The sequence below is a fragment of the Rutidosis leptorrhynchoides genome, chromosome 8 (genome assembly GCF_046630445.1).
Source record: "Rutidosis leptorrhynchoides isolate AG116_Rl617_1_P2 chromosome 8, CSIRO_AGI_Rlap_v1, whole genome shotgun sequence".
NCBI classification, from domain to species: Eukaryota; Viridiplantae; Streptophyta; class Magnoliopsida; order Asterales; family Asteraceae; genus Rutidosis; species Rutidosis leptorrhynchoides.
The window spans coordinates 285,567,584-285,592,430 of record NC_092340.1 but is presented as its reverse complement, the minus strand read 5'-3'; the positions used below and the strand labels follow the sequence as shown (position 1 = coordinate 285,592,430).

At 32.9% G+C, this 24,847-nt stretch overlaps 1 protein-coding gene across 1 annotated transcript; it reads left to right on the top strand.

Annotated features, from left to right (window-relative positions):
* Positions 1–1,698: 1,698 nt before the first annotated feature.
* Positions 1,699–8,274, top strand: LOC139862249 (heat shock protein 90-5, chloroplastic-like). The gene is made up of 19 exons (XM_071850821.1): positions 1,699–2,096; positions 2,589–2,662; positions 2,748–2,873; positions 2,992–3,085; positions 3,194–3,277; positions 3,696–3,839; positions 4,016–4,132; positions 4,262–4,309; positions 4,469–4,543; positions 4,616–4,720; positions 4,806–4,946; positions 5,031–5,123; positions 5,574–5,651; positions 5,740–5,994; positions 6,848–6,950; positions 7,180–7,354; positions 7,447–7,552; positions 7,650–7,739; positions 7,856–8,274. Exons 1-19 carry the CDS (start codon positions 1,836–1,838, stop codon positions 8,054–8,056), a joined length of 2,370 nt encoding a protein of 789 aa, XP_071706922.1. The 5' UTR covers positions 1,699–1,835; the 3' UTR covers positions 8,057–8,274.
* The last annotated feature ends 16,573 nt before the right edge of the window (positions 8,275–24,847 follow it).

Sequence of the window (24,847 nt, the reverse complement as noted above, 5' to 3'; positions counted from 1 at the left end):
TTGACGTGGTCAAGGAGATTAGGAAAAACCTTAATTTGGATTCCTTTTCTCTTCGGTTATGTGAAGTTTCATATGACAGCTTCATTGATCGGTTCGTCAATGATGTGTTTCCTTTGGATCTACTCGCTAAGTCTAACCGTGCAGTTTGGCTTGGCGAAAAGATCTAAATTTAGGAGTTGGTTGACACTAGATATGGTTCAATTGGTGGTGAATTGGTGATGATGTTGGTGTTAATATAGGACCCACTCTTGTCGGGCAAGAAGTGTACTCCAATCATTTGGACAAAGGCAATCAGGCTTCGAGATCTCATGTTCTAGATGATGCGCCTAACATTGTGAATGATGCAATTGGCTCACTGATTGATACAGTACATGTATATGATGTTTCAGATGTTAATCCTATGCTTTAGATGTTAATCATGTTGATCCATGTCCTATAGAGTTGTTAGATTCGTGCGGAGATAATGTTTTGTTATGTGAGGCGAAGCATCTGGATGATTGTGGGTTAAAGGATCGTGGTTCGACTTTGGTTTCCCAGGCCCCTATGTTTTCAGATTCTCATACCGCGTTAACACATTTTAGTTCAAAACCATTATACTCTGTACAAAGATATGCTCATTGGTAAGGTACCAATCTACGTGTGTTAATCATACGATCAATGTGCGGATAAGGGATTTATCTTCAGTTCCTACTACTAATAATGGGCCTTCTCCGTCTTCGAATTTTGGGTCTTCGGTACCGGTTGAGAATGAGTTTTTGGAGTTCAGTGGGGTTTCAAAGGATTCGTTTGACTTTGCTTCCGTTGCTTCCAAATTTGGCAAGGCCGTCTGTAAAAAAAAAAACCCCATGATCGAGGACTCGAATGTTGCAAAACCAATCTCAATTCGAATTCTGCTTTTAGTTATGTTGAATCTCGTTGCTAAAAGGGTCGACATGATTCATATCAATTCCAAAGAAACCCCCAAAGCCCTGGTTGAGCTTAAAAAGAGGATTTTGTTTAGCTAGTATTATACTCCCTTAGATGGTGTTTAATCTTTCGTTATCGTAATGATTGGGCACTCTCTTCGGTTGTGTTTCTTAGCTTATTTGTTGGGTCATGGTTCTTACGATTGATTGTTGGTTCTCGTAGGTTGTAAGCTCTAGTTTTGATCCATACACATTTTTTTCTTTTGTTTTTTTTAAGGGTTAAATTCAAAAATAGGCTACAAACTTACACAAATGTACCGATGTCGCCCACAAACTCATTTCCGTCCAACTGTCGCCTACAAACTTTCAAAAAATGTGCTAATATCAACATTTTATATTTTTGACCTGTTGAATACTAAATTTGACCTGATATTTAAAAAAAAAAAAATTAAGATCCAATTCACGAACGACACGTGTTGATTTGATATCATTTTTAACCGGTTTAGCCGGTATCAAGTCATTTTTGTTTATATTGATACACTTTTTGAAAATTTTTGTTTACATTGGTACACTTTTTGAAAGTTTGTAGGCGACAGTAGGACGGAAATGAATTTGTGGATGACATCGATACATTTGTGTAAGTTTGTAGACTATTTTTGACTTTAACAGTTTTTTTTAAAATAATAAGGAAAGAAGATAATGTAACGGCTGATGAAATGGCAACATCTACACCTTACATCACTACATCGTGAAAACATCCAAAATTATTGCCGGCCTCTTTCTAGAATCATCTTTCATCTCACCTAAAACCCCTCTTTCTCCAAACAAGGGGTTTTCACCTATAGTAATTTGCAGCCCCCATTTTATCTCCTTCAATCCAACCTAAAAATTAAAAAAAGATTACAACTTTCATCTTGGGACTTCAAGATTATGGCTCCTGTTTTAAGCAGAAGTTTAACCCCATCATCACTCCCACTTTTTTCATCAAAATCAAACACCCAAATTAAATCATCTTCAAGAAACGCTTTCTTGATTCCAAATGGGTTTAAAAGCAACAGCTTTTCTTGTTCTGGGTTGAAATGGAATGTGGGTACAAGAGGTAATAGTGTGGTTGTTAGGTGTGAGGGTGCTGCTGTTGCTGAAAAAGAAGCCACTGAAACATCTGGTGAGAAATATGAGTACCAAGCTGAGGTGGGTTTCTTATTATTATTCATATATGAATGGATATGAATATGAATATGAATATGAACTAGGTTTTACCCAAATTTCCTTCTCCCCCCTCTGAGGTTTATCTTTAATTTGTTGTGTGACATACTTTTGTAATTAGGTGTGTGTTTTAGTAATAAAAAGTTGTTACTTTTTAATGGAAATGTTTGAAATTTATGATGGTTTTATACTTGTGTTGAACTGTGCTTTGTTTTATGATATAGTTTTGTAAAATCTTTGTGGTCTACTGCAATTTATATTTTATTTGCTTTTACCCATTTTCATAGTTTTTTTTTTTCCATGGTTATGTTCAGTTGGTTATTGTGATTAAATTAAATATGCCTTCTTATATGACAAGATTTGTAATTTTAAATTTGTGGTTCATTAATCATTAATCATTATCATGTTGGTCCAGTATGTGTTTAAATAAATTACTTAGTGGTTTTGAAAGTTATAATTTGTAAATTTTGGGTGCAGGTTTCTAGATTGATGAATTTGATTGTTCATAGTCTATACAGTCACAAGGAAATCTTCCTCAGGGAGCTTGTGAGGTAAAGACATTGTCTTTGTGCTATGCTTATAAGTGATTAGATATTTATATTTATATATATAATTATTTATGTTTCTATATTTCAGTAATGCGAGTGATGCACTTGATAAACTGAGATTTTTAAGTGTAACGGATGCGTCTTTACTTGGGGATGCTGGTGAGCTTGAGATCCGTATAAAACCCGATCCAGAGAAAGGGACCATCACCATTTCGTAAGATTAATAACTTTTATATAAGCTGATAGATAGATTGATAACTTTTATATAAACTCAGATGAATAACTTATATACAAGAGTTACTAAAACATGCATGTATTATGATCATTTGTAGAGATACTGGTATTGGGATGACCCGAGAGGAGCTGATAGATAATCTTGGAACTATTGCCCAAAGTGGTACTTCTAAGTTCTTGAATGCTCTCAAGGTACTTTTTTTTTATGCGCGCATAATTATGTAACTTGTTAACCAGTATATACATTAGTTTGTTAGTTGTAATTTTCTTTTCTTTTTTCTTTTTGTGTGTGTGCTGTAGGAGAACAAGGATCTTGGAAGTGATAACAGTTTGATTGGTCAATTTGGTGTGGGGTTCTATTCGGCTTTTCTGGTTGCTGAAAAGGTTCTCATCTACAATTTATCCAATTTTTTTTTTTTTTTGTCAATTATTAGCATGGTTGTTAGGAACTTAAATTGGAGGCGGCATTTTTGACCCATCTAGGAGAATGTCGGTTTTGGTCTATATATTGGATACATTAAATTTTTTTTTGTGGCAAACTGAAATGGTTACAACGGGCACAACTTAGTGAATCTGACCATATATGACTTGCAAAGGTCGTCCAAAGTGTATTATAATTTTAGATGCATATAAATCTCCTATATAGTTCTACTAGTTATAGAATCTTAAGGTTTGGATATTAGTGTTTTGATCAGTTATTTTAAATAATTATGTCTACATGGACCCATTTAACTCATTACTCTAGTCTCTTACTCTGTATTTTTAGCTAAATAAGCTGATATTAAATCTTGTATCCAAACAGGTGATTGTATCCACAAAAAGTCCCAGGTCTGACAAGCAATACGTTTGGGAAGCTGCAGCCGATAGCAGCTCGTATGTAGTTCGAGAAGAAACTGATCCCGAGAAACAGAGACAACGTGGAACAGAAATAACACTTTATTTGAAGGTATTCTTGACATTTTTTTTTTTTTTTTTTTTACAAATCGTAATCTTTTTGCTTATAGGAGCGTTTCTGATGATAAGACCATGTAATATCTGTGAAATTATCTGACTGTGCTACACATATAAATTCAAAAATTGGTATCAACTAAAATTGACAATCTTCTTTTTGTTTTTACATAGGACGATGACAAATATGAGTTTACTGAGCCAAGCAGGATTCAGGGTTTGGTGAAAAATTACTCACAATTTGTTTCGTTCCCTATATACACATGGCAAGAGAAATCAAGGACAGTTGAGGTAACTTCTATTTTCATAGAAAATACATGCATATAAATTTTCTTTGGGCTCTATGACGGACTTACGGGGCCCACAAACTGAAATTGTTGAGTATAAATTGCAGCATTAAATTCTTTTTTTCCTGTTCAGGTAGAGGAAGAGGAAGAACCAAAGGAGGGAGAAGAAACACCACCGGAGGTAATACTGCTAATTTGACCCGTCCACTATTAATGAGTCGATTTGACCCATCCAGTCTGTATGACCTACCCATATTGCCACCTTTGGTTTATGATATACAGAGTGGTATGCTTCATTTGCAGAAAGAAGTAATTCTGGTTGGTTTTTGTTTGTTTTCAGGGTGAGAAGAAAAAGAAGACTAAAACTGAAAAGTATTGGGATTGGGAATTGGCAAACGAGACGAAACCTATTTGGGTAAGTTTTTATACAATATACTCGCATATATGTATGCTTCGTTGTTTACTGATTATATGATTTTATATGCAGATGAGGAATCCAAAGGAAATTGAAAAAGATCAATACAACGAATTCTACAAGAAGGCGTTTAATGAGTTTTTGGACCCTCTTGCACACACTCACTTCACGACTGAGGTATTTACCGTTTTTAATATCTTTTCATTTTTTCGCTCGTGAGTAATATTTTAGGAATAATAATTACAATTTATTTATTATATAGGGTGAAGTTGAGTTTAGAAGTGTAGTTTACATCCCTGGAATGGCACCAATGAACAATGAAGACGTAGTAAATCCCAAAACAAAGAACATTCGTCTTTATGTGAAGCGTGTATTCATTTCAGATGATTTTGATGGTGAATTGGTTAGTGTTTTGCTTCAAATTTAAAAGTTAATTTTTTTGAAACGTTATCAAATAAATTTGTCTAACTTGATTCTTGATATGCAGTTCCCGAGATACTTGAGCTTTGTAAAGGGTGTGGTGGATTCTAATGATTTGCCTCTCAATGTTTCTAGAGAGATTCTTCAAGAAAGTCGAATTGTATGCTAAAGATCCCATTTTTACTAGTCTTGATTAAAATATACAACACAGGTTTATTTTTGGTGAATCATGTTTCACCCGTTTACTTAAAAATGGGTTAATTGAGGTCATGTTTAGATTTAAACGGGTCAAATTGGTTGAGTCGCCTACTATGTTATACCATTTAGATGCACATTACCTCCTAATCCATTGTACTATCAAAACAAACAAAGCTAAATTATAATTTAAGTTGATGTAGTTTTTGTGATCATGTTTGACCCGTTTTGACTAATGTCTAAAAGACACCATTTGACTAGAACCTATTACAAACCATTACGAAAATAGTCGGAAAACCGTACCTTTCTATCATCGTATGATAAAGTTTGATTCTTTTGAACCTTTAAGATTACATTTTTACAAGATATTATATATTGTATACATGCTCATTGACTTTTGTTTCTTGAATTTCAGGTTCGAATAATGCGAAAGAGACTCGTGAGGAAAACTTTTGACATGATACAAGATCTTGCCGATAGCGAAAACAAAGAGGTGTTACTAAAATTTCAATTAAACATTTCATTTATTATCTTTTACATATGAGTTATTTATTAAATCATTTATGATAAAATAATTTCAGGATTATAGAAAGTTTTGGGAAAATTTCGGTAAGTTTGTCAAGTTGGGATGTATCGAGGATACTGGAAATCATAAACGAATAACCCCGTTGCTGAGATTTTTTTCGTCTAAGAGCGAGGACGAATTGATAAGCTTAGATCAGTATATCAACAACATGGATGAGAAGCAGAATGCTATTTATTATATTGCGACAGATAGCTTGAAAAGTGCCAAGTCAGCTCCTTTTTTGGAGAAATTGGTGCAAAAGAATATTGAGGTGCGTATATGTTTCTTGTTTTCAGTGTTGTAAATGTCGGTCGTCTTGGCCGACTAGTCGGTTTTGTGACTAGATTATCTCGTTACACCCAAAAATGTCTAATTAGTTGGTAAATGCTGAAAAGTCGATCAAAGTCGGTCTGAATTACCATTTCGCCCAAAACGTCTAATTAGGGCATGTTTAGCAACAAGTTTTTTGAAGCTTTTTAGAGCTTTTAGCTTCTAGCTCTTATGAAAAAGCTGCTATCAAGTTAAAAGTTCTGTTTGGTTACAAGAGTTTTATGTTTTTTGAAGGGAGGGAAAAAGCTAAAAGCTAATTGAACTATCGTTTGAGAAAAAGCTACTAACTTTTTGTTACTTTACTCTTTATTTTAACAGTTTCAACTACTCTAAATACATATAAAAAGCTAACAGCTACTAGCTACCAGCTAGTTTTGCCAAACATACCCTTAGTCGGTAAACGCTGAAAAGTCAATCAAAGTCGTCTGAGTCGGGCCTGAGTTGGTCAAAGTCATGTCAAAATTTTAATATCTTTTATACTTGGATTTTGTGCTCAATACATATGTTTGATGTTTGAAATACTTACGATTGAAATATTTATGTGTAATATATGTGTTAAATATGTATATTACTAAAAGTTAATCTTAGTCGATGTCCGACTCGACCCCGAATCCACCGACTATTCGTTTCAAAGTCCCGACCGACTCGTCTCCGTTTTACAACTTTTCCAACATTGTTTTTTTACTACATAAATTAGACTTACAAAGTGGAAGTGTTATTCGACCAACATAAATGGCCAAATGTGACCATTAATATTTATATATAGTTTTTTTTAATCTCTTGGAATTCTGCAGGTGCTATATTTAGTTGAACCTATTGATGAGGTGGCGATTCAGAACCTTCAGACGTATAAAGAGAAGAAATTTGTAGATGTGAGCAAGGAAGATCTTGAGCTTGGTAAGTTGAGTATACAAGTTTTGAAGCTAATCTTTTCAATAATTAATTTGATGCTTTTGATCGTACAAGTCTTTTCTAACAGAAATAATTCCTTTGATTTTCTAAAAATCTTTTCTTGAATTTCAAATATCCAAGTCAAACTGTTTTGTTGAACCACACTGTGATTCCTCTTTTAGTGATATCTTAAATAAATATTAAATTAGATGTTTTATTTATATGAATATTAAAGGTGATGCCGATGAGGTTAAAGAGAGAGAAAATAAGCAGGAGTATATCCTTCTTTGTGATTGGATGAAGCAACAGCTCGGTGATAAAGTTGCAAAAGTACAAATCTCAAGTCGTTTGAGTTCCTCTCCGTGTGTTCTTGTGTCCGGCAAGTTTGGTTGGTCCGCTAATATGGAACGGTCGGTATTATATTCTAATTTGTTAAACATTAAGTGTTTTTTTTTGTTGTTTTTTTTTGCTTCTGTTTGTTAATTATGTTTAAATTGTTCAGGTTAATGAAAGCTCAGACCCTAGGTGATACTTCAACGTTGGAATTCATGAGGGGAAGAAGAATACTTGAAGTCAACCCTGACCATCCAATCATCAAGGACTTAAATGTAAGTCAACGTAGGTCAATAAGTCAACATTAATTTCAAGTATTAATTTTTTGTAAAATTTACAATGTTGAAAAGTTCATTTGTGTGAACATTGCAGGCTGCATGTAAAAACGCACCAGACAGTGGGGAAGCGAAGAGAGCTGTCGATCTTTTATATGAAACAGCTTTGATTTCTAGCGGATTCACTGTGAGTTTGTTAATTTTTTAAAAGTATCTTAATGTTAATCGTTCTTTTAGAGTTTATTATTGGTTATCGGGTTTTACTGAAATTTGGGTTTGTTATTGGAATGAATGTTTTTATAGCCTGATAGTCCAGCTGAGATGGGTGGCAAGATTTACGAGATGATGGCTGTCGCTCTTGGAGGAAGGTGGGGAAGAGTTGACGAAACTGAAGGTGCGATTGATTCGTCCGAGCCAAAGTCAGAGTCAACATCTGAGTCAGCTGAGACGGAAGTTGTGGAGCCGTCTGAAGTGAGGACGGAAACCGACCCGTGGAGTACTTGATTATCTTACATTACATTCATAGAATAAAACACACAAGTCATTAGAAGGCATAATGGTTGATCTTTGGGAGGAAGTTGTAGAGATTTTGAGTTTTATGATTTAAGATATTATTCTTATCTATGATAATGAGCATTTGTGCTTTGAGGACTTAGTTTGGACTTTATTCACAGAATGGGTTTTGCATTGAGAATGAATTTCATATGGTTTTTATTCTCTCACTGGTTAAAATTTAGAATGACTGCACCTTCAATGAAAACCTTGTAGTTGCAGCAAATTCGTGTATTTCAATTTAAACTTTCCAAACATAATTCGACATAAGTGGTAAATGAGACGTCTACTAATATTTGAAGTTCTATTTTGTTTGCCAAAGTTGAACACAAACTATTAACCCTAAGAACAAGAACAAGAAGACCAAGACAGAATCTGTCGAGATTTGAATTAGGTGATAGATTCGAGAAGTTAATAAACGGATTGAAGACGATGTTGGAGATCCTATCACAAAGTAATTGGTTTCTTCTATAACTATTCGGTTCGTTCAGCTTATTCGGGTTATTTTTTTCTGTTTTGTAGCCTCGTGATCCAAGTTAGTTGTGTTTTGGTTAGGTTTTACTTTGTTGTATTGTTGGTAGTCTTGGATGTTTAGGTTTTCAGTTTGCCTTTGCCATTTTGGTCGTTTTTGCTTACTTGGGTTTAATCGTTTGTTTAGACTTGTTTTGATTTCTCAGGCTTTTGCGTGGTTTATGTTTATGTGGTTGTTGTATTGTTATGTCCGATTTGTACTCGGTTCGATGAAACATTTTTTCTTTTACGTTATTCTTCGCAAAAAATAACTATTTTACTCTTACGTCCATAGCATGTAAGCTAATTTAACAAAAAAATTAACGCCCGTTAATAAGTCGAACTTCCCATCCAACTTTTGTAAATTACAAAGACTTCCAATGTTAAATATTATTTTTGACTGAGCAATTTTGTTCAAATAACATGTCCGTATCATTTTTTAAATATAGTTTCGTACATGTAGAAAAAAAACACAAAAAAGAAAAATAAAGAGTCTAAAATATATGGGCTTCAAGTGTTTGAACGCCTAGCTAACTAATTTTACGAAAAAATTCCTTAGTAATAATACCACATTTATTTGAACACATATCTAACTTAGCTACGTAATTATTCTGTATGATCATCGATATTTAAATAATATTATATTATCAAATTTGAATTTGGAAATAATATTTTTTTATCAAATTTGAATTTGGAATCGAATTTTTAATTAATCATAAACGTATAACAGATAATCACACCAGTTATCATAAATGGAAACTATAGTTTCCATAATTAATACCGTAACAATCATATTTGTATTAGATTTACAATTATTATATTTTGTATAACCAATAGAAAACCTCTCCCGCAAGTATTAACTCTACACCCATATCTATATATAACCATAGTGCTTGTAGGGATTAATCAAACATCTACGAATTAATTTCCTGAGTTTTATTATTTTTTTCTTCGTTCCGGCCATCTTTAAAACTTATTGAATTGTTAATTGGAAATAAATTTCTTACAATGGCTCTTACTTCCGGTGATCCATCGGAAGTTCGCGACTCTCCGTTGAGGAAGTCTTCTTGCGTTGACGTTCTTACCTTGGGCACAAACAAAAGGTTAATTTATATATTTCTTAATCTTCTACTTTTATTTAATTTCATAAATACAATAAATATAATATGTGATATGTATAAATGTTCATGAAACCAAGTTTCTAGGTCAGTAAAAAACTTGTATATGTAAAAATTAGAAGACAATAATCCCTCATTATATTCTGATAGTTTAATTTTTGATTGATAATTAAATAATTATTTGTTTATTTGTATGATTGTATCAGTATTATATTATATATGCATGCATGTATGTTACTAATTTGTATTAATTGTTTAATTAGTACTTTATAATGTTAGTTACTAGCTAGTATGTATTTAATTTGTATGTGAAGAAGAACGTCTGAGCATATATAACGCCATTGATCTTTCTGTGTATATGCCATAATTGTTTAAATAATAACTAATGTTCTTGATTTATTTCAGGTCCAAAGCAAATGGATTCTTTAAATTGTTTGGTTTTGAAATCGAGCTACCCAATAAATTTCATAAAGAGAACTTACCAAATGGAAAGTTTAAGTTGTTTGGCGTTGAAATCGAAATACCAAACAAAGTTATGGAATCACAACTGAAGAAAAATTCGGCAGTCAAGCGTACATGTTCGCATATCGAGGATGATGATCAAGAAAGTAAAAAGATGAAGAAGATGAAAAGACAAATGCAAAAGGCGATTGAAAAGAGACTGAAAGACACCACCGATTACGAACAATGTAACCGAGCGATTAAAGCAATTTATCGAGGGTGATGAGATTAATGGTTCAGAGTTGACGTTAGTAATTCAGAAGTTGTTGTACAATAATGATGTGAAAGATGACCAAAACAGGTTAAGTATGCCGTGTAATCAACTTGAGACGTTTGAATTTTTAACGACTCGTGAGAAAGAGCTCCTAGATGCAAATGGCCAGTTTGATGTACAAGTAATGGGGCCAACGTTGCGAATGTACGATCAAAAGTTAACGTTGAAGATGTGGGCAATGAACTCAAGTCGAAGTTACGTGCTAAAGACCGAATGGAACAATTTTCGAAAAGAGTACAATGATGTTTTGGTCGAAAATGCGATTGTTCAAGTGTGGTCGTTTCGCAAAGATGGAAACTTGTGCTTTGCTATTGCAGTTGTGGAGAGTGCCGAGACAACATCGCTTCTTATTCATAATTAGATACTCCTACTTGTTAGTTCATTTACTTAATTATACGTTTTTGATGCTCGAGATTGTTTTAAGTCATGAATGATAGTTTGATTAACTTGTATTAATAAATAAATGAATGGTATCTAGTATTAATAGATATTCTCCTTCCAATCCTGTATAGTTCGATTTAGTATTACTTATTTCTGATTTGTGTTATATATCTTTCCTTCTATAATTAATTGGTTTAAAAGTTTAATTACTAAAGAGTTTACATATTACAATTAATATTATTAAATTAGTTTTTTTTGGACAACGGTTAGGATCATCCAGGGGACTTAACCACCCACACATTTATCTCTTACACAGATATACTCGCCCCCCAACTGCGTGCTCAGGAGGAAACTCACACCAATCTCATACAAGGCATGGACGGTAAAACCCCCTCTCCTTTACCCCCAACGCGATGTGGGAAAGTGTCATGGGTGGAACTTCATGTCATAGGAATGAAATTGTGGGTTAATATGTAGCCAATGAGGGTCGAACTATTGACCTCTCATAAAGAAGGCATTTCATCAAAATTAGTTAAAGTACCGTAATTCAATAACATGTACAAGTTAATGGGAATTTAGTAACAAAAAACTGACTCACACTTTTAAATCTCTTTAATTGAAAGGACAATCCTATCACATTACTTGATGTGAATTTCTATTGCTCGTTAATAGGAAGGGAGATTAATGTGTACTTTTAAATTAGTCAGGAATGATCGGATTAATTTTTAAAATATAAAGATGATTTATATTATTTCATGAAACTGTAAATACAATTGTCGTGAGGCGATTCATAGTTTAGATAAGATAAAAGGAGAATTGTTGTAGATTTTCATATATATCAAAGGGTATAACTAAACGCGGTATTATGCATACGAGAAAAATTGAATAAATGTCGGTCCTTCATTTGTACTCGACATCCATTTACACTTAAACCCACTAAATGATATGATAAATGGACCGAGTAGTGTTTTTTTTAAAGACAACTTGTTAGCATCGAATATTTAACACGCACGCACGCACGCGTTTTCGGGCGAAAACTCGAACTGCTTTACAGAGACCCAAACTTTAAACAATCCCAATGGGCAGACAACTCGAACCTGGGTCTCGAATACGGGTCGGTAAAACCTCCCTGGGGCAATTTGACTTTTAGGAAATAAATCTCACAAATGTTTTTAAGGGAATAGACTCGAACTTGAGACCTCCACACCCCATCCCAATACACAAGTATAAAGGGGTGAACCACTAGACTACTATAGTGGGTTCGACCGAGTAGTGATTTTACATTAACTGATCGAGCATAACTTGATGCTTTAACATATTGTAAGTCCACTAAATTAATAATGAAATTGTGCGTTGCGCGGCGGCTTTAAAAAATAATATTTGAAAACGTTATTATTGATATTGATAACTGTCACTACTACAAAAGATGGAATAGAAATCCTATATAGAAACCTCTTTTTTCAAGAGTCTAAAAACCGGTTTCTAAAGTTAATAGAAACCGGTTTTTAGAAAGACGGAAAAATGAAACCGTTTTTTTTTTTTTTTTTTTTTTTTAAATAAGTTTTTATTTTATACTTTGGAAACCTCTTATCTTATTTCTAAAAACCGGTTTCAAACCTTCAAAACCTTTTTTTTTTTTTTTTAATCCGATCTCTATAAACCATTTTAAAGTCTGAATTTTTTCACCAAAAGTTGGTCGGGAGATGAAAATTAAACAAATTTATTGAGTCACTAATATACTGCAGAGTAGTATTCAAACTTAAAAATCAAAACTCACAATTTTCTCCATTTCTTTTTCATGAGTCTCTCACTCATCACAAATCATAACTTTTGTTCTTGTTTTTTCAAGTTTGTAATTATCCTATTTGATTTTGTAGTCATTTTCACAAAGTTATTTTAGTACTTCCGTTTTAACTTTTACGTGATTCAATTAGCTATTTTTATTTTGTTGGTCTCATTTTTGTAGGTGGACCAACACATGTACTATGAGAACAAATAACGTCTTTGTATCTGAAGTTCACGAGAAGTGTAATATCAGTCTTTCTTCATATATGTTTCTGTTATCAACTATGTCTACTGGTACTACTGTTATTAACCAAGCTAGAGACATAACTACCTTAAACCGGTGGAGTAAGATATTTGAAGCACAATGTTTAGTGGTACTCGTTTGATCATACATGTAACTTTTGAATATTTTATTGGTTTGTTGTTGTCATTGTTAATACAATACGATACTTTCTTGTGGTTTGTATTGTGTAAGCTGTGGTTTTGTTATAATAATCATATACTACGTATTAACTACTGCTGCTTTTGTAAAATTGAAATACAACATGTTTATGAGACTGGTATGAAGAGATGTTGTACTCCAAATATGTCAAGTTGGGCAGGATTAGAAAAGGATGATGATCCTATAATTATTATTTTATTTTTTTAAAGAGAATAAAAATCAGTTTTTATTAAAAAAAAAAAAAACGAGTTTCTATTCTCCATAATGAAAACCCGTTTTTTCGTAAAAACTGGTTTATATAGTCAAGTTTTGAAACCGGTTTCAAAACCGGTCTCAACTTTCCAAAATCCCACATTTGCAAACCGGTTTCTAAAGCATGAAAAACCGGTTTCAAAACCCCATTTTTTGTAGTAGTGTGTATGATACAATTAGAATGACGAAATCATTGATTATTGATACTATGTGTATTCGGATGTATTGAAAATATTATTATCGTAAACGCTATTAATGAATATAATTACAATTCAACAATTAATTGTTTATAATCATTGTCACCAACTTACCCTTGCATTTTCTCCATAACACTAAAAAATGAATATAGTTTAAATAAAATAACTAAATGTCAATGAGATAGAAAAAAACTGTCTTCTCATCTATATTCCGAAGCATATGAATGGTAATTATCCGATGATTATGAATATGCGTGGCTGTTGTTCTACTGAAATTTTTTGGACATCATTCCGAAAGCATCCACACTGAAAAACCAATGTATCAGAAAATCAACATGTAGTACTTGATCTGTATATTGAACTATTGTTGCATTTTCCTACAACATGTTGTTAATGGTTATGTCCTAGGTGATCATTATCCAATTTAACACATAATTGGACACACGGTTCAAAGGGTCTAATGGACAATCAAAACACTTTACACTTTACAACAATGAAACTCCCATCATAAGCCCGTCCGTTGAAAATAAGTTATAAATTTCATGGTTGCAATTGTTATTGTTCACGACTATTAAATATATTTGATCCATCAAATGTAAAATATGAATATGATTATGAAAACGTAAATAAAATGAGAAGGATTATATTTTGAAATAGTATAGTATTTAAATATATAAAGTACCTTTGTATGGCCCGTAAAAATAACTTAAGTTACTTAATTTGACAATCAAGGTAACCTCCAATTTGGCTAAGCCTAAAAAGGATTGTAAATTAATTTTTGCTCACAAAAAGGATTGCATGTTCAAATTTTTAAAAATTTGAAGTAATTCGTGATTTTAGATTTTGTGTCTATTGGATATTACCTCAAATTTAAAAAATTTGAGCACGCAATTCTTTTTGTGAGCAAAAATTAAATTGCAATATTTTTTGGGCTTAGTCAAATTGGGGGGTTACATTGATTGTCAAATTAAGTAACTTATGTTATTTTTTCGGACCATTTGTCCAAACTAAATTAATGGATTAAACATATATTTTCAAGTACAAATTGAAAAAAAAAAAAAAAAAACTGATTAAAAAAGTAATATAAAAGTCAAAATTCTATGTTACATGAAATACCATTTTTTCTTTGCACATAAAGCACTTTGATTTGATTTATAAAAGGGTCTCTAATCTGAAAATGAATTTATGAAAGGGTCTCTAATCTGAAAATGAAGTATAAATTGACATGTGATTTTTTTTTGTATTTAAATAATATTTTATTTAATATATTTTTTGTAGATCGGATCTAGAATATTTACCGTCTTTCAATCTTCAAAAAGTAATAATTTGTCACATTCAAAACCTGCAACTTCCAGAAAGTAACAACAGTTCACCATCTTCTCTTCATCTTCAATCTTCACCATCGAAACCTTCAACGATATGTTAGGTTACCGTCACACCTCAAACACTATGTGTGGCTATAATTTCATGTAAAATGCACTCAAAGTTAAAGTACAGTAATAACCAAATATCTTTAGATTAGTTATATTGGTTACAAGTTTTATACTTGTAAAAAAGGCTTATATGTCTTATCTCAAAAAATATTGTGAGACTCCAAATTAAAATAATACCAACTTTCTACATTTAAAAAACGATAAAAAAGACCAAAGGGCATTTGGCCTAGCGGTATCGTGGTGGCTCTCCAACCAAGAGGTTGAGGGTTCAAGTCCTACTTGGGACATATTCGTGGTTGTAAATATTCGTGTTAATGGTGTGTTTGTTTGACTTTTTTTAAAAAAAAAAAAAAAAAAAACGATAAAAAAGGATAGATAGAAAAAGTCAAAAATATCCAGCCAGGGTTCAAGTATGTGCGTAAAATTTTCTTATTAATTAAACAACTTCTAATTTTACTTATTTCCAACAAATTTAATTACGTAAATATCGTCTACTAACCTAATATTTAAATATTTAATTACGTAAATATCGTCTACTAACCGTTTTGTGGTGTCTAGTGGGCCGGTTGAGGGTGTTGAAGCTTTTCGTAATCGTGGTGAGTGTTCCAACACGGTTTCAGTTGCCAATGCTTTACCCACTCTTTCTGAGTCGGTTTGTGTTAAGATGAAGGACCCCAATGTTTTCGTGGATTCGGTTGCTCCGGTTACGAGTCGGGTTCGGCTTAGTGGTTCTACTTCATTTGCTTGTTCCCCTATTGTTGATGTTTCTGTTGCAATGAATGTTGCTAATTGTCCTGTGTTTGATAATTGTGTTGGACTTGACTCGAATGCATGTAAATCGGGTATAAAATTTGGGTCAGTAGGTGAATTTGAGCATTCTGTTAATGGGCAGAGGCCCTCTAATGGAGTTATTTCGAAGTCAAATGTTCTTTATAAGGAGCTAGTCGAAGGGGCCAATGACGTTTCTCTTGATGTGTTGGAGAAGAATGATGATAACGTTACGTTTGAGGTTAGGTTGGATCGACTGAAAAAGGATAAAAGGAAAAAGAAGGAAGAATTGTTGGCTAAAAGAAAGGTTGAATCGAACGATGAAAGGCCTAAACCGATTTTGATTGGTCGTAGCGGTAGATGTTATTGTGATTGCGAGGATCCCTCGTGTGACGGTTTTTGTATGGCGTGGTATGTATTGAATAAAGATGTTTCAAGATGTATTCTTAGCGATGTTAATCCGAGGTCAAGAAAGAAGACAAACGAGGCCTCCACTTCCACTTCGGGTGCTTTTAAGCTAGAAGACAACATTGACGACTTGAATTACGGGGACGCAATTCAAATCTTGTTTATGGGCCCTCAAGATGGAAGAGATGGCGGCTCATCGGCAATTGGGAGAGGTAATATGTCTGTGGAGGCTTTCGCGGCTTTCGATGTTATGATGACACGGTTGGCCGGAGAGAGCGCACTGGGTGATGGATCCACTAATGTGTTATCTTACAAGATTGAGAATCGGTCCGGAAAAAATCTTTGAAAGAGACAGTCAATGGTAAATTGAAAAGGGCGGGCCCTCGAGGTTGATTGTTGGGGTCCGTCAACTGTTCTTCATTTGGTTTCGTCCTTGTATTTTCATGTATTTTTCGGTTTTTTGTTTGGTTATTTATGTTTGTAAGGTTTTGTTCGGGTTGTTAAGGAGGCTCGTTTCGTTTATTGGTAGCTTCCCTGTTTCCCTCTTGTCCATCTGTACTCCTGTTGAGGGCGTTTTTCACTGGAAAACGACCTCGTTTCTATACGATTATTCGTTTTTTTCGCCAAAAAAAAAACAAAAAAAAAACCTAATATTTAAATAATATTTTTATCAATTTTAAATTCCGAATTGAATTTTTGAACTATAGTTTCCATAATTAGCGACAATCTTAGTTGTATTAGATTACCGCGGAGTGTTAGATTTTCTTCACCAAGTTATCAAACCTCTCTCGCAAGTAATAAACCCTTTACCATATCTATATATAACCAAACTGCTAGGTTTAATCTGACTTACGATCAATTAAGTTCTCGAGTTTTAAATTCTTTTTTTTTTTTTTTTTGGATATGTGACCATCTTATTGAATCTGCATTGTTTTGTAACCGCAAAATATATTACTTACAATGACTTTTACTTCGACTAATTCATCGTTGATTGTTGACTCTCCATTGACTCTAGGCATTAATTTTCATACTCTTGGCATGAATTCAGCGACCCCATATCATATCCATGTCAATGAAAGGTTAGTTATCTAGGTTATTGTTTATGTATTTCGTAATCTTGCACACGTACGTTTATTTATTTTTACATATAATTAGATATATATTTATAAACCAAGTTTATATACAGATCAGCCGAAAACATGTATTTGTAGAAATTATACGATACTATACTATTATTACTCTAATATTTAAATAAATATATGAATTAGTTATTAATTTGTAATCATACCTACATGTTATAAATTTGTGTTATTTCTTTATATAAGTTTAGGGTTAGTAATAATAATTATTTAATTTAATTTGTATATGAAAAAATATATATATATTGAGCATATATAAACACTATGACTATCAGATCGATATTTCTATTATTAATTAACCACTGTTGTTCTTGATGATCAATTTCAGGTCTATGACACCAGATTCGTCTAAACATGACAAAAGCGATTATGATAAAGAAGAAGGTGAGATTTATGACAAAAAGAACGAAAATTTAGCAACTAGAAAGTTTAAGTTGTTTGGTGTTGAAATCGAGCTATCCAAAATAGTTGATGACGAAAACTCAGGTAATGGAAAGTTGAAGTTATTCGGTGTTGAAATCGAGCTACCCAAGAAAATTTATGACGAAAACTTACCGAATGAAATTGAAGCAACAAATAGAGTTATGAAACGAAAACAAAAAAAGAAATCGGTAGCCAAGCGTCCACGTTCAAATATTGAAAATGATGAAGAAGCAAAAAAGACGAAGAAGATGAAAAGAATGAGGCTAAAGGAGATAGAAAAAAAATTAAAAGAGTCACCACCGATTAGGAACGATGTAACCGAACGATTAAAGCAGTTTATCGAGGGTGATGAGATTAACGGTTCAGAGTTGAAGTTAGTAATTCAGAAATTGTTGTATCATAGTGATTTGAAAGATAACCAAAACAGGTTAAGCATGCCATGTAATCAACTTGAGACGTTTGAATTTTTAACGTCTCATGAGAAAGAGTTCCTAGATGCGGAAGGCCAGTTTGATGTACAAGTAATGGGGCCAACGCTGCGAATGTACGACAAAACGTTGACGTTGAAGATGTGGCCAGTGAACTCGACTCGAAGTTACGTGCTAAAGACCGAATGGAACAATTTTCGAAAAGAGTATAAGGATGTTTTAGAAGAACACGCGATTGTTCAAGTGTGGTCATTTCGCAAAGATGGGAACTTGTGCTTTGCAATTGCAGTTGTGGGGAAAGCCTCGGCAACTTGATAGTTAACCATCTTCATGTTAGCAATTAGATACTTGTTTGTTGATTTACTTCTATGCATTTAATTCTCGAGATTGTTTAATGAATAATACAGTAGTTTGATTAGTTTTTGTTAATGAATGGATGAATTTAGATTTTGTAATAACTTAATTTAAATGTGTGCTATAAATTTCGAATTCAATGGTTTTTATAAATTCTTAATAATAGTTGGTCACTCATGGATCTTATTCTGTAGGAAATTGTAGGAAATTATGTGTTGGTGGGTTATGAATCTGTCACCGGATTGATACTAGAATCGTGTAAACACTTTCTTAATAGAGTATTTCGACCTACTTGGTCATAAGTTACACGAAATTACCATTAGGATAAGACTAGTATGAACAATCTTTCTTTACCAAAAGAATATTTGTTCCTTGGAATTCTAGAAAGTATAATCTGTTAATGTTGAAAGTGTTGTTAGAATAATTAAATTTTGGAACCCTTCATCAATGAATGAAGATATATATTTATAATGAGTCAAAATGTGCAATTAAGTGTTGCAACCCTTCAAAATGGGTCATGATTAAATGACACATCTCTTGATTATAGACATGTTTGAAAGGGTGCATTCATACCCTAACAAACCACTTAAACATGTCCTAAAACATCCATGTAAAAAAGGCAACCATTTGTGAAGCATTGCAAGTTGTTTGGGTAAACATTGCAACTTTTCATCAGCGCATGCCTAATGGTGCGGCTCACCAAAATACATGAAAACTTTCTGAAGTAAATTTTCACATTTTATGTTATAAGGTGCGGCTCACCACCAATCTGGTGCGGAGCACCTTAAGCCTGGACAACTTAAACTTAGTTTGATTTGCACAAACAAATTCCCGACTCAAGCCAACTTTTAACCTTTTGACGGACGTGTACTCCACACTCTCCAAATCCGTTCTAGAGTATCAAAGACAACTTCCACTTTCAACCTAGTAAATCCAATACACTAAAATAATGATATGTTAGATCACACTAAAATCACCAACATATTCCGTATGAGATTATTCCTTTTAGTAAAGTTGTTGGTATTTTGAGGAAAATAACCTGAGAAATTCAAAGCTTTATTTTTATTTCACATAACTATGTAGTCTGTCCATCTCATATTAATATTCCTCAGAAAATACATAGTTTAAGAAAATGTCATAAAAACTGTACTTTCTATTTATTTTCCAGTTTTACCTTTTTTTGTCTTTCTCCTTTAATCCTATCTACATACATTAAGGGCATAATAGAACTTAAGCTTCTTATTATTTTCTATTTATTGAAGTGGACAATTAATTTGGGACATCTCAAAATGAAATACGAGATTATCAATATGGGATGAAAGGCATAAGATTGAACCAATCTATGCATGGATAGAAGGAAGGAAAGTCAAATACATTACACCTTGTGTGCTTAAAAACTCCCATCATGATTTTTTTTGAAGCTGTATTTGTTAGGAGTGCGAAGACAAATTTAATATGAATTGATTTCTAAACTGGAGGCCTATCACGATTAGAATAGGTTTGATCTCGATCAAGATACATATGCAAATCAAATCAATAGCTGGAAACATGGCCATCACGACCGGGATGGATCCTATCGCAATCAAGACGCGTCTGTGGTTAGAAATGGATTTGAAATAGGAGTTCGCGTTTGCTTCAAATTCGTTGTTCTTATTGCACTGATGTATACCCCCATATGTAACATATAATGTATACATATGAAAATTTATAAAAAAATACTCTTTGATTGGCCGTTGATTAAAGTAATAAAATTTAATTACATATAACCTCGTTATATTCTCGTGTTTTTTACGTTCTTGCTAGTTTTCTTCGTATTCTTCATATATATATATATATATATATATATATATATATATATATATATATATATTTGTCAGCGGGTTTGGTAACTTGGGGTTATCAAATCTTGTTAGGGCTCACAAAATCATTTTTAACAAGTGGTATCAGAGCTTAGGCTCACATATTTTCGGGAACAATGGTGGATAAGAATGATGTGAAGATTGACCGGTTTGATATAACCAATTTTAGCTTCTAAACGATGAAAATTTAAGACCTTTTCTATTAAAAGAAGCTTTACCAACCCTTAACTGGTGTTAAATCGGAAGGAATGGAGCAAAGTGAGTGGGAATTGTTGGATAGCAAGCCCAAGGGGTTGTTCGACTTTCTCTAGCCAAGAACGTTGCTTGCAACATTGTGGATGAAACACCAACTTCAGATTGATTGCGGCTTTATCCAACATGTATGAAAAGTCATCCGCTTTGAACAAAGTTTTCTTGATTCAACAATTGGTGAATGTTAGGATGATGGAGGGTTCCGCTGCTACGGATTAATGAATTTGATTTGATTTTAACTCGGTTGAAATTGGTTAATATTAAATTCGATGATGAGCTTTAGTGTGACGCCCCGTACAAAATTGACGTGTACGGATCATCAACAACATGATCATTACAAGGTCAAACACTATATGCTGTTTTAAAATAAGTTTGCATTCATAAAAAGGGGTAACGTCTTTACCGACGTCAAATGTTTAACAAACGATAGTGTGCTTCTACGAATAGAAAGCAATCACATAAGTACGAGACTCAAAGGTCATTGCAAATTCATTGTTCAAAAGTAACATAGTTCGTGAATGCAAAGTAAAAGTTTCATGCAGAGACATCTCTAAACAAAAGCAGCGGGTGTCTACACAGCAAGTCTAACAGCGAGACTAATACAGCGGAAGCATCAAACGTCTAAGCACCTGAGAAATAACATGCTTAAAAGTCAACACGAATGTTGGTGAGCTATAGTTTAATTGTAACAATAATGTAATGTAGGCCACGAGATTTCATATTCAAAATAGTATGAAAAGTATATGCTTAACCGTGGGCACTTGATAACTAACTTAACGTAAATATCACCCCCTAAAAGTACACTTGGCGAGTGCGTAAGTCTACGAAGTATTAAACACCCGTTAAATGCTAGCGCGACTAGCCCGAGTGGGGATGTGAACCCTATGGATCCATATCTAAGATTCGCGTTCACCGGTTCAAAAACCAATGACTAAACGTTACTGAGCTAAGGGGAAAGTTAATACCGTTATATTACCCACACATACAATAAGTTTAAGTACTCGTGCCTAGTAAGTAAAACATACAAAGCGCATGTATTCTCAGTCCCAAAAATTGTTGAAGTAAAAAGGGATGCTATAACTCACAGTGAAAGTGCGGTCAAAGTCGATACGAGATAAGTAAGCAAGTAAGTCGGTCCGAAAGGTCGTCAACCTAAGTCAAAAGTGATATTGCTCAAATTAGACATATCTTTAGTCGCAATATCAAGTTCTATCGTTGTTTATTTCGTGTGTAAACATAGTATTTTCGTTTGTATTCCATTTTATTGTAAAATAGTTAGAATCATTGTGTAATTGAAGAAATATGGAAGATTTTGGATGATACTTGTAGTGACCCGAACTTTTCCGAACCTTTCTATGATTATATATTTAATGAAAACTATATTTACATGATTAAATGTTTCCAACATGTTAAGCAATCAAACTTGTTAAGACTTGGTTAATTGAAACGGAAATTTTGTAAACGTCTGATTACCCAGTTTGACCAATGAATCACGAACGCTATAAGTTGTATATGACATGATGATACATAAATGAATAAATATATATGTTTAACATGATGTAATGATCATCAAGTATCTCATTAAAAATAGTAACAATAAGTTATATACTTAAAAAGGAGACTATTGACGTATGAAACTCGAAACGATACATATAACGATTATCGTTATAACCACGTCTTACTAAATATATATGAAGCTTATTAATACATTGTTATATTATATATAACATGATAATATGATAATTAAATATATCATTAAGTGTATTAACAATGAACTACATAAGTAAAAACAAGACTACTAACTTAAGGATTTCGAAACGAAACATATATGTAACGATTATCGTTGTAACGACATTTAAATGTATATATCATATTAAGATATATTAATATATCATAATATCATGATAATATAATAATTTAAAATCTCATTTGATATTATAAACTTTGGGTTAACAACATTTAACAAGATCGTTAACCTAAAGGTCTCAAAACAACACTTACATGTAACGACTAACGATGACTTAACGACTCAGTTAAAATGTATATACATGTAGTGTTTTAATATGTATTCATACAATTTTGAAAGACTTCAAGACACTTATCAAAATACTTCTACTTAACAAAAATGCTTACAATTACATCCTCGTTCAGTTTCATCAACAATTCTACTCGTATGCACCCGTATTCGTACTCGTACAGTACACAGTTTTTAGATGTATGTACTATTGGTATATACACTCCAATGATCAGCTATTATCAGCCCATGTGAGTCACCTAACACATGTGGGAACCATAATTTGGCAACTAGCATGAAATATCTCATAAAATTACAAAAATATGAGTAATCATTCATGACTTATTTACATGAAAATAAAATTACATATCCTTTATATCTAATCCATACACCAACGACCAAAAACACCTACAAACACTTTCATTCTTCAATTTTCTTCATCTAATTGATCTCTCTCAAGTTCTAACTTCAAGTTCTAAGTGTTCTTCATAAATTCTACAAGTTCTAGTTACATAAAATCAAGAACACTTTCAAGTTTCTAGCTCACTTCCAATCTTGTAAGGTGATCATCCAACCTCAAGAAATCTTTGTTTCTTACAGTAGGTTATCATTATAATACAAGGTAATAATCATATTCAAACTTTGGTTCAATTTCTATAACTATAACAATCTTATTTCAAGTGATGATCTTACTTGAACTTGTTTTCGTGTCATGATTCTGCTTCAAGAACTTCGAGCCATCCAAGGATCCGTTGAAGCTAGATCCATTTTTCTATTTTCCAGTAGGTTTATCCAAGGAACTTAAGGTAGTAATTATGTTCATAACATCATTCGATTCATACATAAAAAGCTATCATATTCGAAGTGGTAAACTAGTAATCACTAGATCATAGTTTAGTTAATTCTAAACTTGTTCGCAAATAAAGTTAATCCTTCTAACTACACTTTTAAAATCAACTATACACATGATCTATATCTATATGATATGCTAACTTAATGATTTAAAACCCGGAAACACGATAAACACCATAAAACCGAATTTACGCCGTCGTAGTTACAACCGGGAGCTGTTTTGGTTTGGATAATTAAAAACTATGAAAAACTTTGATTTAAAAGCTATACTTCTGGGAAAATTATTTTTCTTATGAACATGAAACCATATCCAAAAATCATGGTTAAACTCAAAGTGAAAGTATGTTTTTCAAAACAGTCATCAAGATGTCGCTCTTTCGACGGAAATGACTACCTCTTTCAAAAACGACTTGTAACTTGTATTTCCGACTATAAACCTATACCTTTTCTTTTTAGTTTCATAAATTCAAGTTCAATACGAAACCGTGGCCGCTTAAATCACTCAAAACGGATTAGAAACGAAGAAATAGCGAGCAAAACAAAATTGGTAAAAACAACTCATTTTAGCTACGTGAAAATTGGTAACAAATCTATTCCAACCATAACTTAATCAACTTGTATTGTATATTATATAATCTTGAGATACCATAGACACGTATCCAATGTTTCGACCTATCATGTCGACACATCTATATATATTTCGGAACAACCATAGACACTCTATATGTGAATGTTGGAGTTAGCTATACAGGGTTGAGGTTGATTCCAAAATATATATAGTTTGAGTTGTGATCAATACTGAGATATGTATACACTGGGTCGTGGATTGATTCAAAAATAATATATATCGATTTATTTCTGTACATCTAACTGTGGACAACTAGTTGTAGGTTACTAACGAGGACAGCTGACTTAATAAACTTAAAACATCAAAATGTATTAAAAGTGTTGTAAATATATTTTGAACATACTTTGATATATATGTACATATTTGTTATAGGTTCGTGAATTGACCAGTGGCCAAGTCTTACTTCCCGACGAAGTAAAAAATCTGTGAAAGTGAGTTATAGCCCCACTTTTAAAATCTAATATTTTTGGGATGAGAATACATGCAGGTTTTATAAATAATTTACAAAATAGACACAAGTACGTGAAACTACATTCTATGGTTGAATTATCGAAATCGAATATGCCCCTTTTTTATTAAGTCTGGTAATCTAAGAATTAGGGAACATACACCCTAATTGACGCGAATCCTAAAGATAGATCTATTGGGCCTAACAAACCCCATCCAAAGTACCGGATGCTTTAGTACTTTGAAATTTATATCATATCCGAAGGGTGTCCCGGAAT

What these genes read in the sequence shown, in the direction of transcription:
- LOC139862249 (XM_071850821.1), top strand. Translation starts at nt 1,836, where the DNA reads ATGGCTCCTGTTTTAAGCAGAAGTTTAACCCCATCATCACTCCCACTT. An exon ending in ACGAGACGAAACCTATTTGG is followed by an intron (nt 4,544 to 4,615) that starts GTAAGTTTTTAT and finishes TTTTATATGCAG; the next exon opens with ATGAGGAATCCAAAGGAAAT. An exon ending in TGATTTCTAGCGGATTCACT is followed by an intron (nt 7,740 to 7,855) that starts GTGAGTTTGTTA and finishes ATGTTTTTATAG; the next exon opens with CCTGATAGTCCAGCTGAGAT.